Source organism: Zootermopsis nevadensis, unplaced genomic scaffold, assembly GCF_977971745.1.
Source record: "Zootermopsis nevadensis isolate Lab colony 2312 unplaced genomic scaffold, Znev_1.0 Znev_ptg000021l, whole genome shotgun sequence".
Lineage (NCBI taxonomy): Eukaryota > Metazoa > Arthropoda > Insecta > Blattodea > Termopsidae > Zootermopsis > Zootermopsis nevadensis.
In genome coordinates this window covers 5,650,157-5,668,151 of record NW_028259153.1, presented here as the reverse complement: position 1 = coordinate 5,668,151, position 17,995 = coordinate 5,650,157, and the positions used below count along the sequence as shown (strand labels likewise).

Here is a 17,995-nt window from a genome sequence, read left to right as displayed (position 1 = left end):
CGGGAAAGGACCCCGGTACCCATTGTAGAGGAGGCTGGGTGGGCTCCAGAGCCGGTCTGGACGCAGAGGCTATAGGAAAAATCCTCTGCCCCCGTCGGGGATCGAACCCCGGTCGTCCAATCCGTAGCCAGTCACTACACCGACTGACCTACCCCAGCTCATCTTTATATGAATAAAAGATAACATGGCCCCCACTGATATAGTCGATGAATTAAAAACCGCTAGAGCTTGACACAAATTATTATAAACTGTTAGGTCTGCACGCCAACAGCCAGTGCTTTAAACACTTGATAAACACGTCATGCATTATTTTCACAATCAGGAGGTTTTTAACTGGGCCATCGTATAAATTTAGGCAGATATACACACAAACGTTCCCAGAGGGGAGCGGGGTCTGGGGCGAAGCAGTCTATGAGGAGTCCTTTCTTAAGATTTCTAGGTTCATAAGACATAAATAAACAAAATAAAAGGAAAAAAAATATCCAGTGTGTTCTTGTATCTGTTCTGCGATTACAATGAAATTAGTAGGTCATACTTAAACATGCTTTATGTTAATTTCTTTTACTTCATGGGCGCTTAAGGTGTCGCTGTGAACGAAATATTTCGTATATCGTAAAGTCTGCAAGGGAGTTGTTGAGCATTGCGTCTCCTTTACCTGATCTCGATTCGGATTGCCGCCTGTCTGTCCCATGAAGTCCTCGAACAGTCGCAGAGTTTCCGCCGGCGGCTGCCTCTGCTTCATGTCCACAAATGTCTTGGAATCATTAAATATGTCAAACAGCTGCACCGTCTTCAGCAGATCTCCATAGCAGTATATGGGACTGAAACAAAGTATGGCCTGATTAGCAACCGGCGCGGCTAAACGATTATCTCAGGAATCATTAGGTATCGGCAATGCTAGTGACACCTATCGAGTATCTCAGGAATCATCAGGTATCGGCAATGCTAGTGACACCTATCGAGTATCTCAGCAATCATCAGGTATCGGCAATGCTAGTGACATCTCTCGAGTATTATATTTATTTAGTGTTCTGTCTGACGACAGGTCCATATGAACAGGATCCTTCCATCCTTTTCTCGGACTGGGACCTGTTCATATACGTTCTCGGCAGATGATCCAGAAGTGGTTTGCCATTGCCTTCTTCTGTGTGTGAATGGAGTAATTGTTGGGATGCCACGGAGGAAAACTCCGTGTTTCCTAGACCACGGCCTTGCCCAACACAAGTTATAAATTCTGGCACCGCCGGGAATCGAACCCGAGACCCCAGGAATACAAGGCCAGCGTTCTAACCGCTAGACCACCGTGGCCATTATCTCTCGAGTACCAGTAAAATATGAAACTACATGTTTCCACGTCGGAGAAAATGTGGATTTTGGCCTTGTAAGTTGTGACGTAGTCTTAAACGTAGTTACCAAAGTTTCGGATAATCGTATCGCCTACTAGACTACACGGTGTCACAAACCAGAAGACAACAAACAATCCGTACCGAAAAACGTCTGTGAGAATTTCAGTAGGATATTTTTAAAATAAACCGATGATTTTTCAGGGTATTCATATCGATAATGTTGTTGAATATATCGACCAAATATTACCACGCGTACTTATGATATGGTCACGATCCTTTGACTAATTCGTTGACAAACTGATGATATTTAATAACGTTTAGCATGTAAAACTGTTCTTTCTGGCTTTGTCCGTAGTATAAATTATAGAATTATATAAAAAAGCTTTCGGTATCTGGATTCTGCTTCCGTCTTTAGCTAGACAAGGGAGGAAGAGGGGGGAAGCCTATCTGTTGGGCTCCTTTTTACCTGAAGACAAGCAGAATCTAGCTTTAGAAATGTAAGTTTATTATTTTGTAATTTAGAAGACGCACAAGGTCCAAAAGAACAATTTTGCAATTTTACACTTGCGGATTTTTACATACGTGATGGAATTACTCTAAATGGAACAGAGTGGAATAGGTGTCATAAGCGTAAAATATATGCACATAAAGTTAGTCCAAAAATTATTTTATCCCATACCGTACAAACATAATTAGTTTCATTCAACTTGACAGTAGACCTTCCCGGGAAAGGAATTTGCTCATCATGCAATATTCAGTATTCATAGTCAGCAAATATCTGCTGAAGACAAACATTTGGTTTTAAATAGTTTCCATTTCTGTTCTCTGAAAATTTAAGCCTATTATTTCCTTTGTGCTCAGAAGGAATACTCGAGCAGAGATATCCAGACACCTTAGCAAGACGTCCGATTCACATGTTAGTTAGTTACTGTGTTTGTTAGGAATGTAGGTGACGTGTACATTTTGATGACACGTTTTGAGATATCTGCAGTGGTTTTTACGCTGGAATTTGTTATAAACTACTACAGTATTTGACCCGAGAACAACAAAACACAGATATGAACAGCTGATGATAAGAGGCATGAATGGAGTATCTTGCTTCATTGACTCTCGCATTCCAAAGGATTATAGATCGAATTCCGGCGTCCTGCATCGTTTCATTAGTATTTAGAATGTTGTATTAATACAAACGAATTTTAAGACATTTCCTTAAAATTAATTATTATAAGCTCTTTGAAATTATATGTGGTGTCTTGAAATTCAAAACATGCAATAACGCTTGCAACAGTAAGAACAAGTAAATCTTCCAAATCCGGATTTCCCTATTGCAAGTCACATGGATTAACCCGGTTTCAAACTCTGATCCATTCTGTCAGATACGTGCACTATAAACGAAATGAGCCAACGATTTCGTTCAAGTCTCACACTAGTGGACATTGTCTACGCTGTTAAGAGCCATGCTAAATAGGTGTGGAAAAACTTGGGACTGTATTCAGATGAATTGTTAGATCGCTTTATCCTCTAGGAAAATATCCCTATTAATCGCTGTGCAGAAGGCTGGATGGACACTAAAGCCGCTTGGAAGCAGTGCCAAAGATACAAATCCTTACCCTTTCCGGATATCGAACCTCGGTGGTCTGGCCCGAAGCCATTCATTGTATATTCACTAAGCTAACCTGTCTCATGAAGTGAACTCTGTGTGAGAGACAGAGCTGCCGACATAAATAGGTATAGATTCGAGCCACAAAAGGTCTCTCTGATTTATATTTTTAATGTTATTTTTCAGTTTCTCCGAGCCATTGTCGATAAATACTTAAATGTATGAAAAACTGTCTTCTGTTGGTTCCCCTCCTCATTCCCATTCAACATTCATTATCACCTGTCACTCAGTATCATAACGCTCGTGCAGATAATGAACTTGCACACAATAAATAATCTGCGGAACAGATAATACTTTGCAGTGTCGTAACACAGACCTACGTCTGGTTACGTGGTTTCTTTCAAACGAAGGTTCGCGTAACAGATTCAATTGAATACCTATGTAATTCAATTTGTCAGGCCGAGTAAGGCTAAATCTGAGATTTTCTCCTCTTTGAAACGTACGTATTTCTAATGACAACACGGGGTTGGTCGGTTTGACTCTTCGCTTTATATGTTCAGAATTCCGAAAGACCATCCAGACATCGAGGCCCATGTCACGTGATTATTTTCTTATCGAATGTATGGATATAAATAACGACGTTTCGCTAATCACCCCTTTCTCCAATTCGAGAAAAACGTAAAGGTTATCTATTAATATCCTAGTCATTGGCCCACTTTATTCATAAATTAATATTTGTTACAACTGAAGAAACAAGGGCCCACTGGAACTTTGATGTAAGATTTCTAAAAATATGTGTGTTCTTATCATAAATATTATTTTTTTATTCTAATTCTACTGTCGTATCCCAAGCGTGCCGGAAACACCGAAAGGTTCAGAGCCACTGGTTCATCATCTCGGCTCGTCTTTCACTCCTTTGTAAAAAGTTGCGACAGTCATCCGCCCACTGTTCTAAGCGGCCAGCACACATCCGACTAGCTACAATTTCATTAGATGTGTTAGTCTAACACCACTGTCGTACTGCCTGTCCCTTCACTACAAAGCTCACACAATCTTCGTTTGTCTCGTAACCTTCCTACGATCCTCTAGTTTTAATCAGAACTCTGGCAAGTTCCACTTCCTTTCCTCTTATCAAGCTGTATCCTGAGTCCAAACTATTAACATTTTCTGCATGATACAGCCAAAATTCAATTGCTGCATTACGCCCATTATTTGGACAGCCCTATTTCTAATGAGTGAGCTTAATACGTGACATGATGGCCTTTCCTTTAAGCCCTCTGAAGTATGAAGTTCATCTGATGCAATTTAACTATTCAATTTCTACCTCGAAGTAAATACTTGTCTCACGGGCATAAATTGGTTAATACTAATTGGAAAAAATAATCTCTGCTTCTTATGAGTAAGTATCATAAACTGTAGGCAAAAATGCATAGTCAGTGAATATTGAACAGTGTGATAAATGTAAATGTTGTAACTGTTATTTAAACAGTAAATAATGCTACAGAATTATAATGACGCTTACACGATGCTAATACGTTCTAATGAGAACACAGAACTACACACATTCTCATATTGAGGTAAGTGCTTCGTCTGGAGATAAAATTTAATTAACACATTAAGTTCTCTATATAGAACACTTTCCGTGTACAACTCCGTATTTCTGCGGACCACAGCCTAATATAACAACCTCTAGTGACGTCATTCTCTTGCTACACAAACTTTATTTTTATGACTACAAACCTACCCTTCCCAGGAAAGTGTCAATTCTGACCAACGCTAGCGCCGCGGAAATACATCCCCAATCGACGGCAGCCAGAATTGAACTCCATAAAAACACGACAAAGAAAGTACGTGTTTTAGTGTTTTGCTTATGGCAAATCCATATCCACTCCGAAGTGCGTTAAAAATTTCAGCACTGCAAACATTTTTACGAGCTGCTACAAAAGGTTTTCGTGCCGAACCTTACATCCGCTGTTTGGAAGTTAACATCGATCCTTCGAATTGCTTTTCATGAGCAAAGGGTTCCGCTTTCTCTAACCTCTCCCAAATTCTCACTGGCGTCGCGAACTCGCTTCCTGTTACTCTATTCCGGCGTTCTTCAGACACTCAATCACTTTAAGCTTAAAAGAACGCCCTTAAACCCGCACTGATCACATCCACTAGCGTCACTGCAGGCCACGGGCGTGTGGCTGCAACCGGAACAGCATTGGAATGCAAATAATCGCTTTCTGAAAACAAACGGGAATAATGCAGACTGGAGGTTGAAAAATGCGTTACTTGAAGCAGAGCGGATTGTATTGTTCGGTAATTTTATGATTCCAAAATTTATAACATACGAGCAGACGTTGGACGCATATGAGAGATTAATAATATAAAATCGGGCATCAGATAGGTCTAACAACTGGACTAAACTGGCTCAGAAAAAGAGTCCATATGAGTGTTTTCGTGAGCACGGAATGGAAATTTTGGTTCCGGGAAAGCAAGACGTTCTTTGAGCAGCTGAGTAATTAGCAACAGCTAATGGATAATCCTATTATGCCCTCCAATTGCAGCGCAGAACGAGTCCTGAATGTGACCATTAATGGTAAACACAGAAGAATATGTAAGATCGCGGAAATTGTCTTTTGGAAATATTACAAGGCGGAAAAATCCAGACGATTATAATCTACATTTATATGCCAGTCTCAAATCACGTTATATAAACACTACGTAATTCAACGCTTTAAAATATCCGAAGAAACTAAAAAATAAGCAAACACCACAGAGTGGTAGAATTATAGCTGCATAAATCCACAGCATTTATTCCACAGTACATAAATACAGTGCTCGATACGGCGTAGTAAAATAACACCATGAATGTGTAAAAAAAGACATCACGCTTGTCTCTACATTACACTCAAGGAATTTTAGAGATGTGTTTCGATAGATGATCGACAATAATTACAATTATCATCCTTGTCGTGTGCTATATTTATAAAAGGATCTTAAAGAGATAGGGTGAGAGGATGTGAATTGGATTAATCTGGCTCAGGACAGGGACCAGTGGAGGAATCATGTACACCACGGCCCGAATATCAGCTTCTCAAGAAAGAATATGCTTTATGTTTTTATGTTCTTGCCCTCATATCCCGTCGCTGGAATGTCGCCATTTATAACATGACAGTTATGACAACCCACGCAAAGTAAACCAGCCTTGAAATTAACTTTAAAGGTAACATAAGTTTATACAAACAAGGAAAAGCATAAGTTGGCAGAAACACACAATTCCAAAACAACTTAATGAGGTTAGTTGGTGAAGTGAGTAGCCTTTGGTGAAATGGTCCTGTGGGACGCTTTACCAGAGTATTGGGCTTACTACTCACCGCATGACTGCCGCATCTACGAGGTGCGATCGGAAAGTTTCTAGACTGCGCCTATAAAAACCCGTACACTTATCTCAGGTATTAAATTCATCCATCACCCTCGAAGTAGTTCCCCTGGGAGTGAACACAACGATCCCAGCGCCGCTGCCAAGCCTGGAAGCATCCCTGGAAATCTTTCTTTGTCAGCCTGTCAAGCACCATCTGCGATTCTGCCTGAATCTCTTCTATCGTCTCAAATCTCCTTCCCTTTAGCTGAATTTTCATCTTTGGGAAGAGGAAGAAGTCACACGGAGCTAAGGAGGGTGCGGGATGACGGCCATGGTGTTTGAGGCCAAAAACTGCCGAACTTTGAGGGCGGTGTGCGCTGGCGCTTTGTCATGATGCAGCAGCCAGTTGTGGTTGCGCCACTTTGCCGGCAGCTTCCGTCTCAATCTTCACGCAACCGCCTCAGGACCCCACAGTAAAATTCAGCATTGACCGTCTGACCTGCAGGAAGAAACTCCCTATGGACGATCCCCTCCTGGTCGAAAAAACAGATCAGCATTGACTTCACATTGCTCTTGACCTGTCTTGCCTTCTTCGGTCGTGGTGACGATGGGCTCTTCCATTGTGAAGATTGCTGCTTCGTTTCCGGACTCCCCAAATGCTTGCTTTAGCATTTCATAGGTTTCCGTAGCCGTTTTGTCGAGTCTTTGGCAAAATTTGATGCACACGCCATTCCGAAATCGCAGGATGGTCGGTGTAATGCACTACCAAAACGCCCGTAACTAAGAAACAAATGCTAATTCGATGATGCCGGCTGGCACACTGATTCACTATGAATGTAGGCCGCACCACCTAGCGGCAGAAGCTCGTACTACATCCGGTTCGCCCTCTATTGACACAGTCTTTAAACTTTCCGATCGCACCTCGTATTATTCGTATTTCAGTATGAATTGCTTAGGCAGCGGACAACTTCATTTCTCCCTTAGGTCAGCACAGGATAATACAAAAAACATATTTTTTTATTCTTTTATTCGTAGACAGCGAACAAACCTCTTCATGTAAGGGTGGGGGTGGGGGAGTGGAGAGAGAAAAGTATTGTAAAAATGTATACAAGAGTTCTCCTCTTACATTTCACTCACTACTGCTTCTCCCCACTGCCAGCTTGTTGCGACAAATATTAAAACTGCCAACAAATAAACAGGATGTCAAGGTTTAGATTAGACTCACCTAAAGAATGTACAGGTAGCGATTAATTTTTATGCGTCATATTCGGGAAGTCTCGAGTTCAAATCTCGACCCGGAGATCGACTATCCTGAATGAGGTTCTTCGTGGTTTTCTTCAGTCCCTCCTAGCAAATGCTGGAATAACTTAAATTAGGCCACGACCACTTCATTTCATATGCTTCCCAAATCATTATTCATTAATCATATCATCTGACGCTACATATGATCTAAGGACAGCTGGCTCATGGTATACGATCCGGTGAATACGGTAGCATTTCTGGAGTATATAAACGCTGTGTCCGCTTCTTAAGAACTCTGCTCCCTGGAGTTATTTATAAAATGTTTATAGTGTATTCATTCATCTTCATAGGTCATAGTACGAATAACCTCGAGTTTTCTTTATCGTCAGCTACCAGTGTCTGTTTTCATACAGGAACAAACTCGCTGCGTTGCTATGCAAATGTCTCCAATAGAAACAGATAATGTTTCCGAATATCTTTAAGGTCGTTAAATAATCGGCATGTCAGTTATTTTATTGACATAAATAAACCTGTCAACTGACTGAGTGATGTCAAACGACTAATCTGTAGTACAACCCTTCGGACTTCCCGATCAGAACTTTGTAAGCATTTATTATCTGTCTCATGCATGCCATATGCCCTGTCTATCTCATACCCCTGGAGAGTAAATTCATGTACCTCCATATTATGCTATTTACTCCAGTCTCCTTAAATTCCGTCCTCTTAGACCCAAATATTCCCCTCAGAACCCCGTTCTCAACCAACACCAACCTATGGTCTTCTCTTAATATAAATGGCCAAGTTGTATACTCATACAAAACAACGGGTAAAAATTGAGGTTAATAACTGTAAACATATTAGTTTGCCTCTTTCGTTGGGTAGCTGGTGCGTTAGTATGACTACATTTTACTTTCTTTCGTCGGTTTATTTCAAGAAGCTACACCAAATGTAGAAGCTACTTAGCGTCGACCAAGATACAACAAAATGAAAATTAGTGTTAATTGGGAAGAACGTTCGAGTAAGTTAAGATGGCTTTAAATTGATCAAAATCGTCAAATAGAACATGTCACAAACATTTAACAAAATAGTTACAAGCAGTTATTTAAATAGTTACTAAGACATCTTCAGAGGTACTGTATAATACCTAGAAAAGAAAGTATTTTTATTACATGTCTCATGCAGTAAATACTACTGTATCTGGTAATTAAAATCTATTATATCGAAACCTATAACTATTGGTAATCTGGCTAGCTTAAGATAAAATCTTCTGCATTAAATTAACATTAAAAAGTATATAAATTAAAAGTTAGCCAAATATAGCCTATATCAACCATAATTTCTAACAATAGTCTTGGTTCTTCATTCACTGTTGTATAGAAATATAGGCCTATAAAATGATTTCCAAAGGAACACTCCACATTGTGTTGTATACACAGGATATGTAATGCTAGCATGCCCCCCACCTTGTACTGAAAGAATGTGAGATTAAGGTTTTATATATTTAACCAAAATTTATTATGTCATGATACATAAATAAATAAGATACATAGCAGATAACGTGTTTCTACGGTATGTGGAGTAATTACCTAGCATAGGCTGGTATTCGGCTTCGTTCTGTGTGGTCTAAGGCCTGTCAGGATACCAGCGAAGGTTCATTGCTCTTATGTGATATGGGGGTCAGTTTATGTATTCATCCGCTTGTGGTTTTTTATAAACCGATGTCGGAAAAGGAGGTTATATTCGATTGTATATTCGATAGTAATGAATCAATTATCCCTGTCTTACAAACAGACGTAATATTGTTCTTTAACATTCATTAGATTGATTTGGGTCCGCAGTGGCTGCGCGGTCTAAGGTGTGGGCCTTGTGCCGCTTGGTCGCTGGGACCGTGGGTTCGAATCCCACTCAAGCCATGGATGTTTGTCCGCGTTTTTCTGTGTTGTGCTGTCCTATGAACAGATACAGGCCTTGCGACGGGCCGATCCCTCGTCCAAGGAGTCCTACCAAAATGTCTATAGATCAAGCCAACGAAAATTTGGACCCGCAGTGCTCAGGCACGTGAAGAACGGGTCGTTCCCAGTATCCCCAGCATCCCAGTAGATTGATTTACTTTTCCAGTACACTTTCTTGCGTAAAGTAAAGCTGTCCCATTATGAGCCATGTAGGCGTTTGGGGGAGAGCTCCTACTCATTATTGACCTCGTCACTAGATGGGAGTGAGTGGTCAGCATCACGCCCCGGCCGGCTTTACCCCCGGGAAAGGACCCCGATACCCATTGTAGAGGAGGCTGGGTGGGCCCCAGAGTCGGTCTGGACGCAGGGTCTAGAGGAAAAATCCTCTGCCCCCGTCGGGGATCGAACCCCGGTCGCCCAGTCGGTAGCTAGTCACTATACTAATTTGTTTAATCGGGATATACGTGTACTTGTTTATAAGTAAGCGGGTTCCATACGCCTAATATTTATCTTACTCTGACGTGTCCCTTACATCGCAGGCCCATATTTAATGATCGGTCTGTTCATTCAAGACACGAAAAGTCCAAACAATAAAATCATATTTATGATAAGCAATAATATTAATTATATAACCATGCTCAACATACATACTCCAGTTACAGTTTATCGTCTCCTGCTATCAGACGTAGGATACGTCACAAATACAACTTGTTATGTTTTTCATTATATTTTATATTTACAATCATATTAATATTTAGTTATTTCCTATGTCAATTCCATACTCATTTGCATAATAACACTTGGAAATTAATTCCACAGATAATGAACGTCTGAATACAGACACCAGATCATTATGAAGACGGAAAATTCTACAAACATACTAAAAGATCAATAAATGCACTGCATTAAAATGTATAATAGTTTTTAAAATAATATAGATTGATAAACCTAAAGATGATGTCATAAACATCGAAACATGTCGTCCAAAAACAAAAATAAAAGCGCTGAATAATGTAATGTCGTACTACGATAAAGGAGCGCCATAAATATAACATAATATACTTTATACTATAAATATTATAATATTTTAACAACATTAGATACAAATATTAATACATTACAGGTGACTCTTTTAATCCATGCTTTCTTTATAAGCATTTCACGTCTCCGTAGTTTTATTTTGGTGTAATATGGAGCATCAGTATCTTATCCGCGGCCATGGTAAAAGCTGCCGCGTAGGTCTACTGAGTTGGTCGCAATGTTTCACTGAGTTCGAAGACTACAGAGTAGGGCATCTCATGGTGTATCGCTCAGAAAATTCACGGCCATGTTTGTGCTTTTTATTATATCTTGTGCGTTTTCGAAACACGCAGCGATTCGTAGAAAAGCGTATAACGAGTCTCCTGTACAAAAAAAGTACCTTACTGATCAAAAAACCGCTGGGATGTACAAATTCATGTACATGTATTGTAATAGATAGGCTTATTGCATCGGACAATGACTTTCGATAGTAAGACTGTGCAGACTATTGATTAAACTTGTGTTAGAAGCTGTGTAAACTCTGAAAAATAATTGGACTTCAGAATCGCAATAAATTATTTAATCAATTTAAACAGTCAAAAATACGTGTGGTTAATAATGTAATCTATATTTTGCATGTAACCACGGTGGTCTAGCGGTTAGAACGCTGGCCTTGTAATCCTGGGGTCTCGGGTTCGATTCCCGGCGGTGCCCGAATTTATAACGTGTGTTGGGCAAGGCCGTGGTCTTGGCAACACGGAGTTTTCCTCCGGGGGCTTCCCCGGTTTCTCCGTGGCATCCCAACAATTACTCCATTCACACACAGAAGAAGGCAATGGCAAACCACTTCTGGATCATCTGCCAAGAAAGTATATGAACAGGTCCCAGTCCGAGAAAAGGATCGAAGGATCCTGTTCATATGGACCTGTCCTCAGACAGAACACTAAATAAATATAAATAAATATTTTGCATGAAGGAAAAAAAAAGTGTGTGACATGTGACAGACGTGTCGACTATTCGGCGATCGATAAACTCAAAGTCTGTATCGCTTAATCACAACAACCGTATACATATTATCTTTCACAGTTTTAACTTTATCAGAGAGGTTCGCAATATCTCGCTGTCTATCTAACGCACTACAAACACTGTATCTATGTGACATAACTCTCTCACTTCATGCTTACTACTCTCTGGTGGCTCAGAATATACAACAATATAAATCATGGGTTTCTGTGTTTTGTTTTAAGGAAAACAATAAAGATTTTTTTAAATACAGATTCTTATTTGCAGATTTTTAACTTGAAAAAGTTTTCAATTTAAATGTCGTTGGTATGTACCCACAAATCCACACGGCGTTCAGCCCACAAGAACAACACCTACGTCTTCACTACCGTGAGGACCTCAAATCCTACGTTTATAAAGAGACCTCCCCTCCAATAACGCTGCATGACACTTTATGGTGAAAGTCTTCCTGCTGTACAGCATTATTCCAAGGTCAATTTCAAATTTACTGTATGGTTACAGTGTTGTTATGTAATTGACGTTCATACGTTTGCCACCCTGGCATAATGCTGAAAAAGCAAAATATGGAGGACAAACGTCGGGGATAATTTTTACCAAAAAAATGTGCCATATAGCGTTATTTAAGGAATGGCCTCAATTTAAGATCCTACCTCAAAGTACGAGCCAATATTTCGTAATCATACAAAACAACGGCTAAAAATTTATGAATTGCAATTCTTTGGTGTCGTTAACTGCAACAATGAAGACAGATCTTACCTGTCACATGGCTGTGGGTATTCCGCGACAGTGGCGCCAATAAAGAGAATTGCCACCGCACGGAGTGCGAGACCAGCGCAAGTCCTCGTTACCATGGCGTCCGGTGTGCTACTGACTGCGTTCGAGGGACTGCAACATATATATTCGCACAGCAACGCTCTCATTGGCTGGGCTTATCACCACGTCTCTAAAGCAACGATGAATTATCAAATAACCAGGTAATGGGGAACTATTTCCCATTTCCTCCTCCCCCAAACACCGACGTCACGAATATTATCTACAAACAATTGCCATATTTATCGACAAGGTGAGCGGTGTTAGTTCAGCCGTTTCTGATGATAAGGATGGGCGTGCGCGGCATTAATTTTCAAATATACAATTATCTTTCTGCGTTTTCTTTGTGCCTGGCTGTCCAAGTTCTAAGTGAGGAAATTTGAAATGGACGTGTTCCTGATATAAAAGCGAATACGAAGTTCGAGTTGCATTTATCCACAGGGAAAAGTGTCCAAAATACATTTCGCAGGAAAATGGGAGGGCCCCAACGACATTCTTGACACTGGAGAAATGTGTACTTTTATAAAACAACTCTGTTAATATCAAATCCCGCAATTAGATATGAACCTGGGTCAGTTATATATTCACAACTGATTGACCTAATATTTACTGAAAAAGTCCCATCCCCTTCTTGGTCTTCAAAGTGGGAGTTTCTCAGGAGGCTTTCTCTCAAAAATTCTGTCTTCATTCCTTGTTTCAACTAGCCGTCTGACTTGTGTGAACAGTGAACTTCTCATAATATTCTAAATTTCTCTCTTACGTCACTCTTATTTTGTCCAAACAATTTTTCTACCTGAGCTAATAAAGTAACAATTTCTGAACTATAAAAAGTCAGCAACTGTAACGGGCGGGAACATATTTTAAATCCTCTCCTGTCTTATTTCATCGTCACTTAGGCGGTGCATCTTGCTTTCACGGACGAGATTTTGAGACCTCAGACCGAGTCAAGGCCGAGTTACGACCGATGTGAAGAAGTTGTTAATATCTGAACAATAGTCAAAAGACATACCTTTTCATCTGAGTGAAGGATATGTTATGTTGGATTATCTATGCATTTGCAGGTTGGCTGTCTTCTGGGTTGTAGCGGCATGTAGCCTCATCGGCCTGATGATGGAAGCAGCAAGGACCTCTGAAACGTCGGTAAACTTCTACCAGACTACATGGCGCTACAACCCAGAAGACAGCCATCTTCAGACTCACCGCCGTGAAAACCTCAAATTCCACTATCTTCACATTTAATTTATAAATCTGGCTTTGAATTCACTGTTTTAGGTCAAGACATTCATAAACAACTATAGTACGTTACTCATATTTCAATATACTAATCAATCAATAGGAACAAATATAGTCGATAATATATCACAAACAAATACATGCATACACACACATATTAACATACCTGCACATATGTAATATAGACTCGTAAATACATAATGTTTATTATTCACTGTCGATGTTGGCTTTCTGGGGGGGGGGGGGGGGGGGGTAATGCCGTGCGAACTTGCAGGCAGATACCAACGTTTCACTTCCATATCAAGGCCGAAGATGGAGCCCTGAGGTTGAAGGCAGCACGAGCTTCCGAAACGTAGGTACCTACCAACAATGTAAGATTTGAGGTTTTCACAGCGGTGAGTATGAAGATTTCTGTCTTCTGGGTTGTTGCGCTGTGTAGTCTGGTAGATGTTAAGCAACGTTTCAGAGGTCATACTGCCTCCGTCATCAGAGTATGAAGATTTCTGTCTTCTGGGCTGTTGCGCTGTGTAGTCTGGTCGATGTTTACCAACGTTCCAGAGGTCATACTGCCTCCGTCATCAGATTATGAAGATTTCTATCTTCTGGGTTGTTGCGCTGTGTAGTCTGGTCGATGTTTACCAACGTTTCAGAGGTCATACCGCCTTCGTCATCAGAGTATGAAGATTTCTGTCTTCTGGGTTGTTGCGCTGTGTAGTCTGGTCGATGTTTACCAACGTTTCAGAGGTCATACCGCCTTCGTCATCAGAGTATGAAGATTTCTGTCTTCTGGGTTATTGCGCTGTGTAGTCTGGTCGATGTTAACCAACGTTTCAGAGGTCATACTGCCTCCGTCATCAGGGCGATGAATCATCGCAACAACCCAGAAGACAGAAATCTTCACCTACCAACAAGTTCACAGACATTAAAATCCAGAATACCAACATCGACATATTAATCGCTTTGAGAACTTCAAATATCCCGTGGTAAAAATATAGCCAACGTTGTGAGTGTGTACGTGTGAACAAATTAATTTAATGTACGTTTCTTTACTTCTAAAGGACAGATATAATATATCTTGTTTTATCATTTAATGGTTGTTTCCAACAATTCTTGTTTAAATAGTTTTGTAACTTAAGTAAACAACAGATAGTTTGGTTTAAGCCTATGCAGTTTGACAGTTATAAAGATACGAACGTGAGAAAAAATTAATTTCATTTAATGTCATGAAAGCCAATTATATTAATAACAAAATCCTGTAATGAGATAAACAGTTAAATTTTCCTCCTACTGTAGGCATAGGATAATATTTCTCGAGTAATGTCTGTTCCTCCTTACCTATCACAATTATCTGCTTAAATCGAGAACCACTTAGGATTTCGTCTCGAAACTGATTATACTATCTCATGAAAAGAAAACAGCATGTTCTATTTATTTTTCTGTTTGCCTGTTTTTCCAGTCACTCTCATTACGTACAGAACAGCACAACATAGGACGTGGACAAACATCCATGTTGAAGCGGGATTCGAACCCACGATCCCAGTAGCCCAGTTGCCAGGACCCACACCAAAGATCACACGACCATGGTTACCGGTACCACTTGCCCGATACGTTCGGCCGAAGTTGATCTTGAAAGGTGAATAGACAAGGATGCGGAAAGAAGCGGTCCAGGCCCTTTTCTTGTACGATCCCAACATTCGCCTAGCTATTTTTAGGGAAATCAGGAACTGCGCAATTACAGTACCGGATAATCCGATTGAAATTCAAACAGTGGATGTCCCTAATACAAGTCTAGATTATTACCGGCATACTATGATGTTTATGATTTATCATCTTAGTGAACACTGTAATGTGGCTCCATAAAGGCGGGGAATTTCTTGATCGCCTAAGCGACTATCAGTTTTAGAACAATGTAGATACCGTAGCTTTAGAAGACGCACAAAGATAGTCAACAGAAAGGGACTTTCTAGGTTTTCAATCTCACAGAAGTCTGCAATAAGATAAATGTATCCGGGTAGGTCTTGTAAATGCGAAGTCAGTTTCCAAATCAGGTCCCTACGCAACTGTTTTTCAATCGGCACGCGAAGCATCAAAATAAATACTTTTTCCTGTCAGGTGTAAATTGAGATTTCCAAACAGACCACGAGAATAGCCCAGAGGAAAGTAGAGACCAACATTAGAGTGCACCTGAGTTTTAATTTCATGACAACAATTTTAATACAAATGCACCTTCAGGATATTTAAGAAGTCCTTCCTGCTATAAGGATACACACACTCTTCTGTGACGTCTATTCTGTTTGAAAAGTGTTGACTTTGTATGACGTAAATATCTCAGACATCCGTGTGACCGTCAAAACAAACTTTTGCATTGAAAGAGTACCTATGTTCAAATATAGGTAAACTGTGAAATTTAAATAACATAAAAATGGAAAGGTGTACCCCACTCCAAATTGGAACGCTTGTATTTTTCGGTGTGACTTAAGCCACTCTTTATTCCTCAGTGACTTTGATGTTTATTTATTGTACATACATAGACCTGCATATTTTCATACATTTCAATAAATATACACAAGACCAAAAAGTGTTTCACAGTAAAAGTCTTACGCATCTTAATAGATCTATCTTTTACTAACGTCAAATGTTTAGTTATGTCGACCGACTTTGAGAAAAAATATAAATCCCATTTGAACTGTATGTGAAATATGTCCCACTACGTGAGATTCTTACCACGGTGACAATGATGATGCTCTTTTGTGTTCTGGCGCCGTGTGGACTGATCGATGGATGCCAACGTTTTGGAGATGCGTGCTGTCCCCATCTTCAGTGCTAAAGTGACTCACTTTACCGAGCAGTCCACACGGCGCCAGAACTCGAAAGATCATCTTCATCATCATCTCGGGCAACATAAACCACTGGTATAGATGCCCAATATCAAATCTAATCTAAATCCATTACAAGGACAGGTGCGATGTTATTATTTCCATAAATAAAGTTTGTCCCACTATACGCCATGTAGGCGTTTGGGGTGAGGTGGTATAGCTCCTCTCTTCCTTGACCTCGGCACTAGATGGGGGTGAGTGGTCAGCATCACGCCCCGGCCGGCTTTACCCCCGGGAAAGGACCCCGGTACCCATTGTAGAGGAGGCTGGGTGGGCCCCAGAGGCTAGAGGAAGAATCCTCTGCCCCCCGTCGGGGATCGAACCCCGGTCGTCCAGCCCGTAGCTAGTCACTATACTGACTGAGCTATCCCGGCTCATACTATATAACACAGCCTTTTAATTCTTTTATCCGATGCAGAAGCATCTGTCGAATTATGCTAAAGGAAGCATGAAGAAATCTGGGGTTAAAGCAACACTAAATTCCAGCAACATTCCCTTTCCAATTCAAAAAACACCAAAAGTCTCACTTGAAGAGAAATACTTTAACTTGATTGGTCAACTTTATCATAGCAATACTAGGACTCGGCAATGTAAGATTTTTCTAACGATTATGTACCTAGAAATTCCGCTTCATTGGTATTCTGCCACTCGAACGTAGATTTTACAAGTAGGTGTCAGCAGCTAATGGAGATTAGTGAGGAGGAAAACACTAACATTTTGAAAAACAATACCCCAGTACAAACTTAGGTAATTAACGACTCCTAATCAGAGGAATGCGGTATGTGGGTCAGGACATCTGTACCTTCAGGAATTATCCGTCCCTGTCGAAGGAGGGAAATTTCATTTTCATCACATTACAGGATCTTTGTCATTAATCTGGTTGATTTTTATAACTTCAAAGAAAATTAAGTCTTTCATAAATTCCTGTGTTGTAGTGTGATGCTTTAAAACAGCGACTTTCATTTAGGACGATTACAAAGTGTAAGTTATAAAACTAATCTATACCTTACGCTTACAATTCAGAAATGTTGATAAAAAATATAAAAAATTAACCTTGTACAAAATGGCTTCATCTATGCGCATTATGTAGAGTCTATAAAAAAATAATGGATTATTGTGATTTGTGAGTTAGGAAGAGCGTTATAGAAATCGATTGTGGCCAATTTTAGAGCACATAAATCAGCGTAGGTCCTCAGATAAATCACAATAAAGCCCACGATCAACTTATATCAAAGAATACATGCGAGCCAGACAGTTTCCTAATATAAAACAGGAATGACATGTGAGTCCGCGACTCCTCTGTATCAGCGAGCTGCAATCCAAAATTTTCGTTAAGGAAACAACGCTTCGTGGTAAGCGACGTATACACGACCTGATGGGATTACCGTTCAGTGTTATACGTGAAATTAACTTGTTGGGTAATCAATTGTACTGTACACGTGCTGCAGGCCTCACGAGGAATGAGGCAATTCTAAATTTATGAATAATGTATACAGAATCAGTCTAATTCTTTAACGTTTGGGTGAATAATATGCACCGGTGGT

At 40.2% G+C, this 17,995-nt stretch overlaps 1 protein-coding gene across 2 annotated transcripts in view; it reads right to left on the bottom strand.

The window, feature by feature from the left end:
- The window catches only part of LOC110840071 (trehalase), a 67,066-nt gene that overhangs the window by 14,321 nt on the left and 34,750 nt on the right, over window positions 1–17,995 (bottom strand). Inside the window, exons 1-2 of one of the 2 annotated variants that reach the window (XM_022084840.2) lie at window positions 12,289–12,417; window positions 656–821 (exon numbers count right to left, since the gene is read on the bottom strand). In XM_022084840.2, the coding sequence (XP_021940532.2) occupies window positions 656–821; window positions 12,289–12,383 (261 nt within the window). In that variant the 5' untranslated portion in view covers window positions 12,384–12,417. Of the gene's footprint in view, window positions 1–655; window positions 822–12,288; window positions 12,418–17,995 lie in introns of those variants that run through there. The other variant, XM_022084841.2, reaches the window with a different exon arrangement.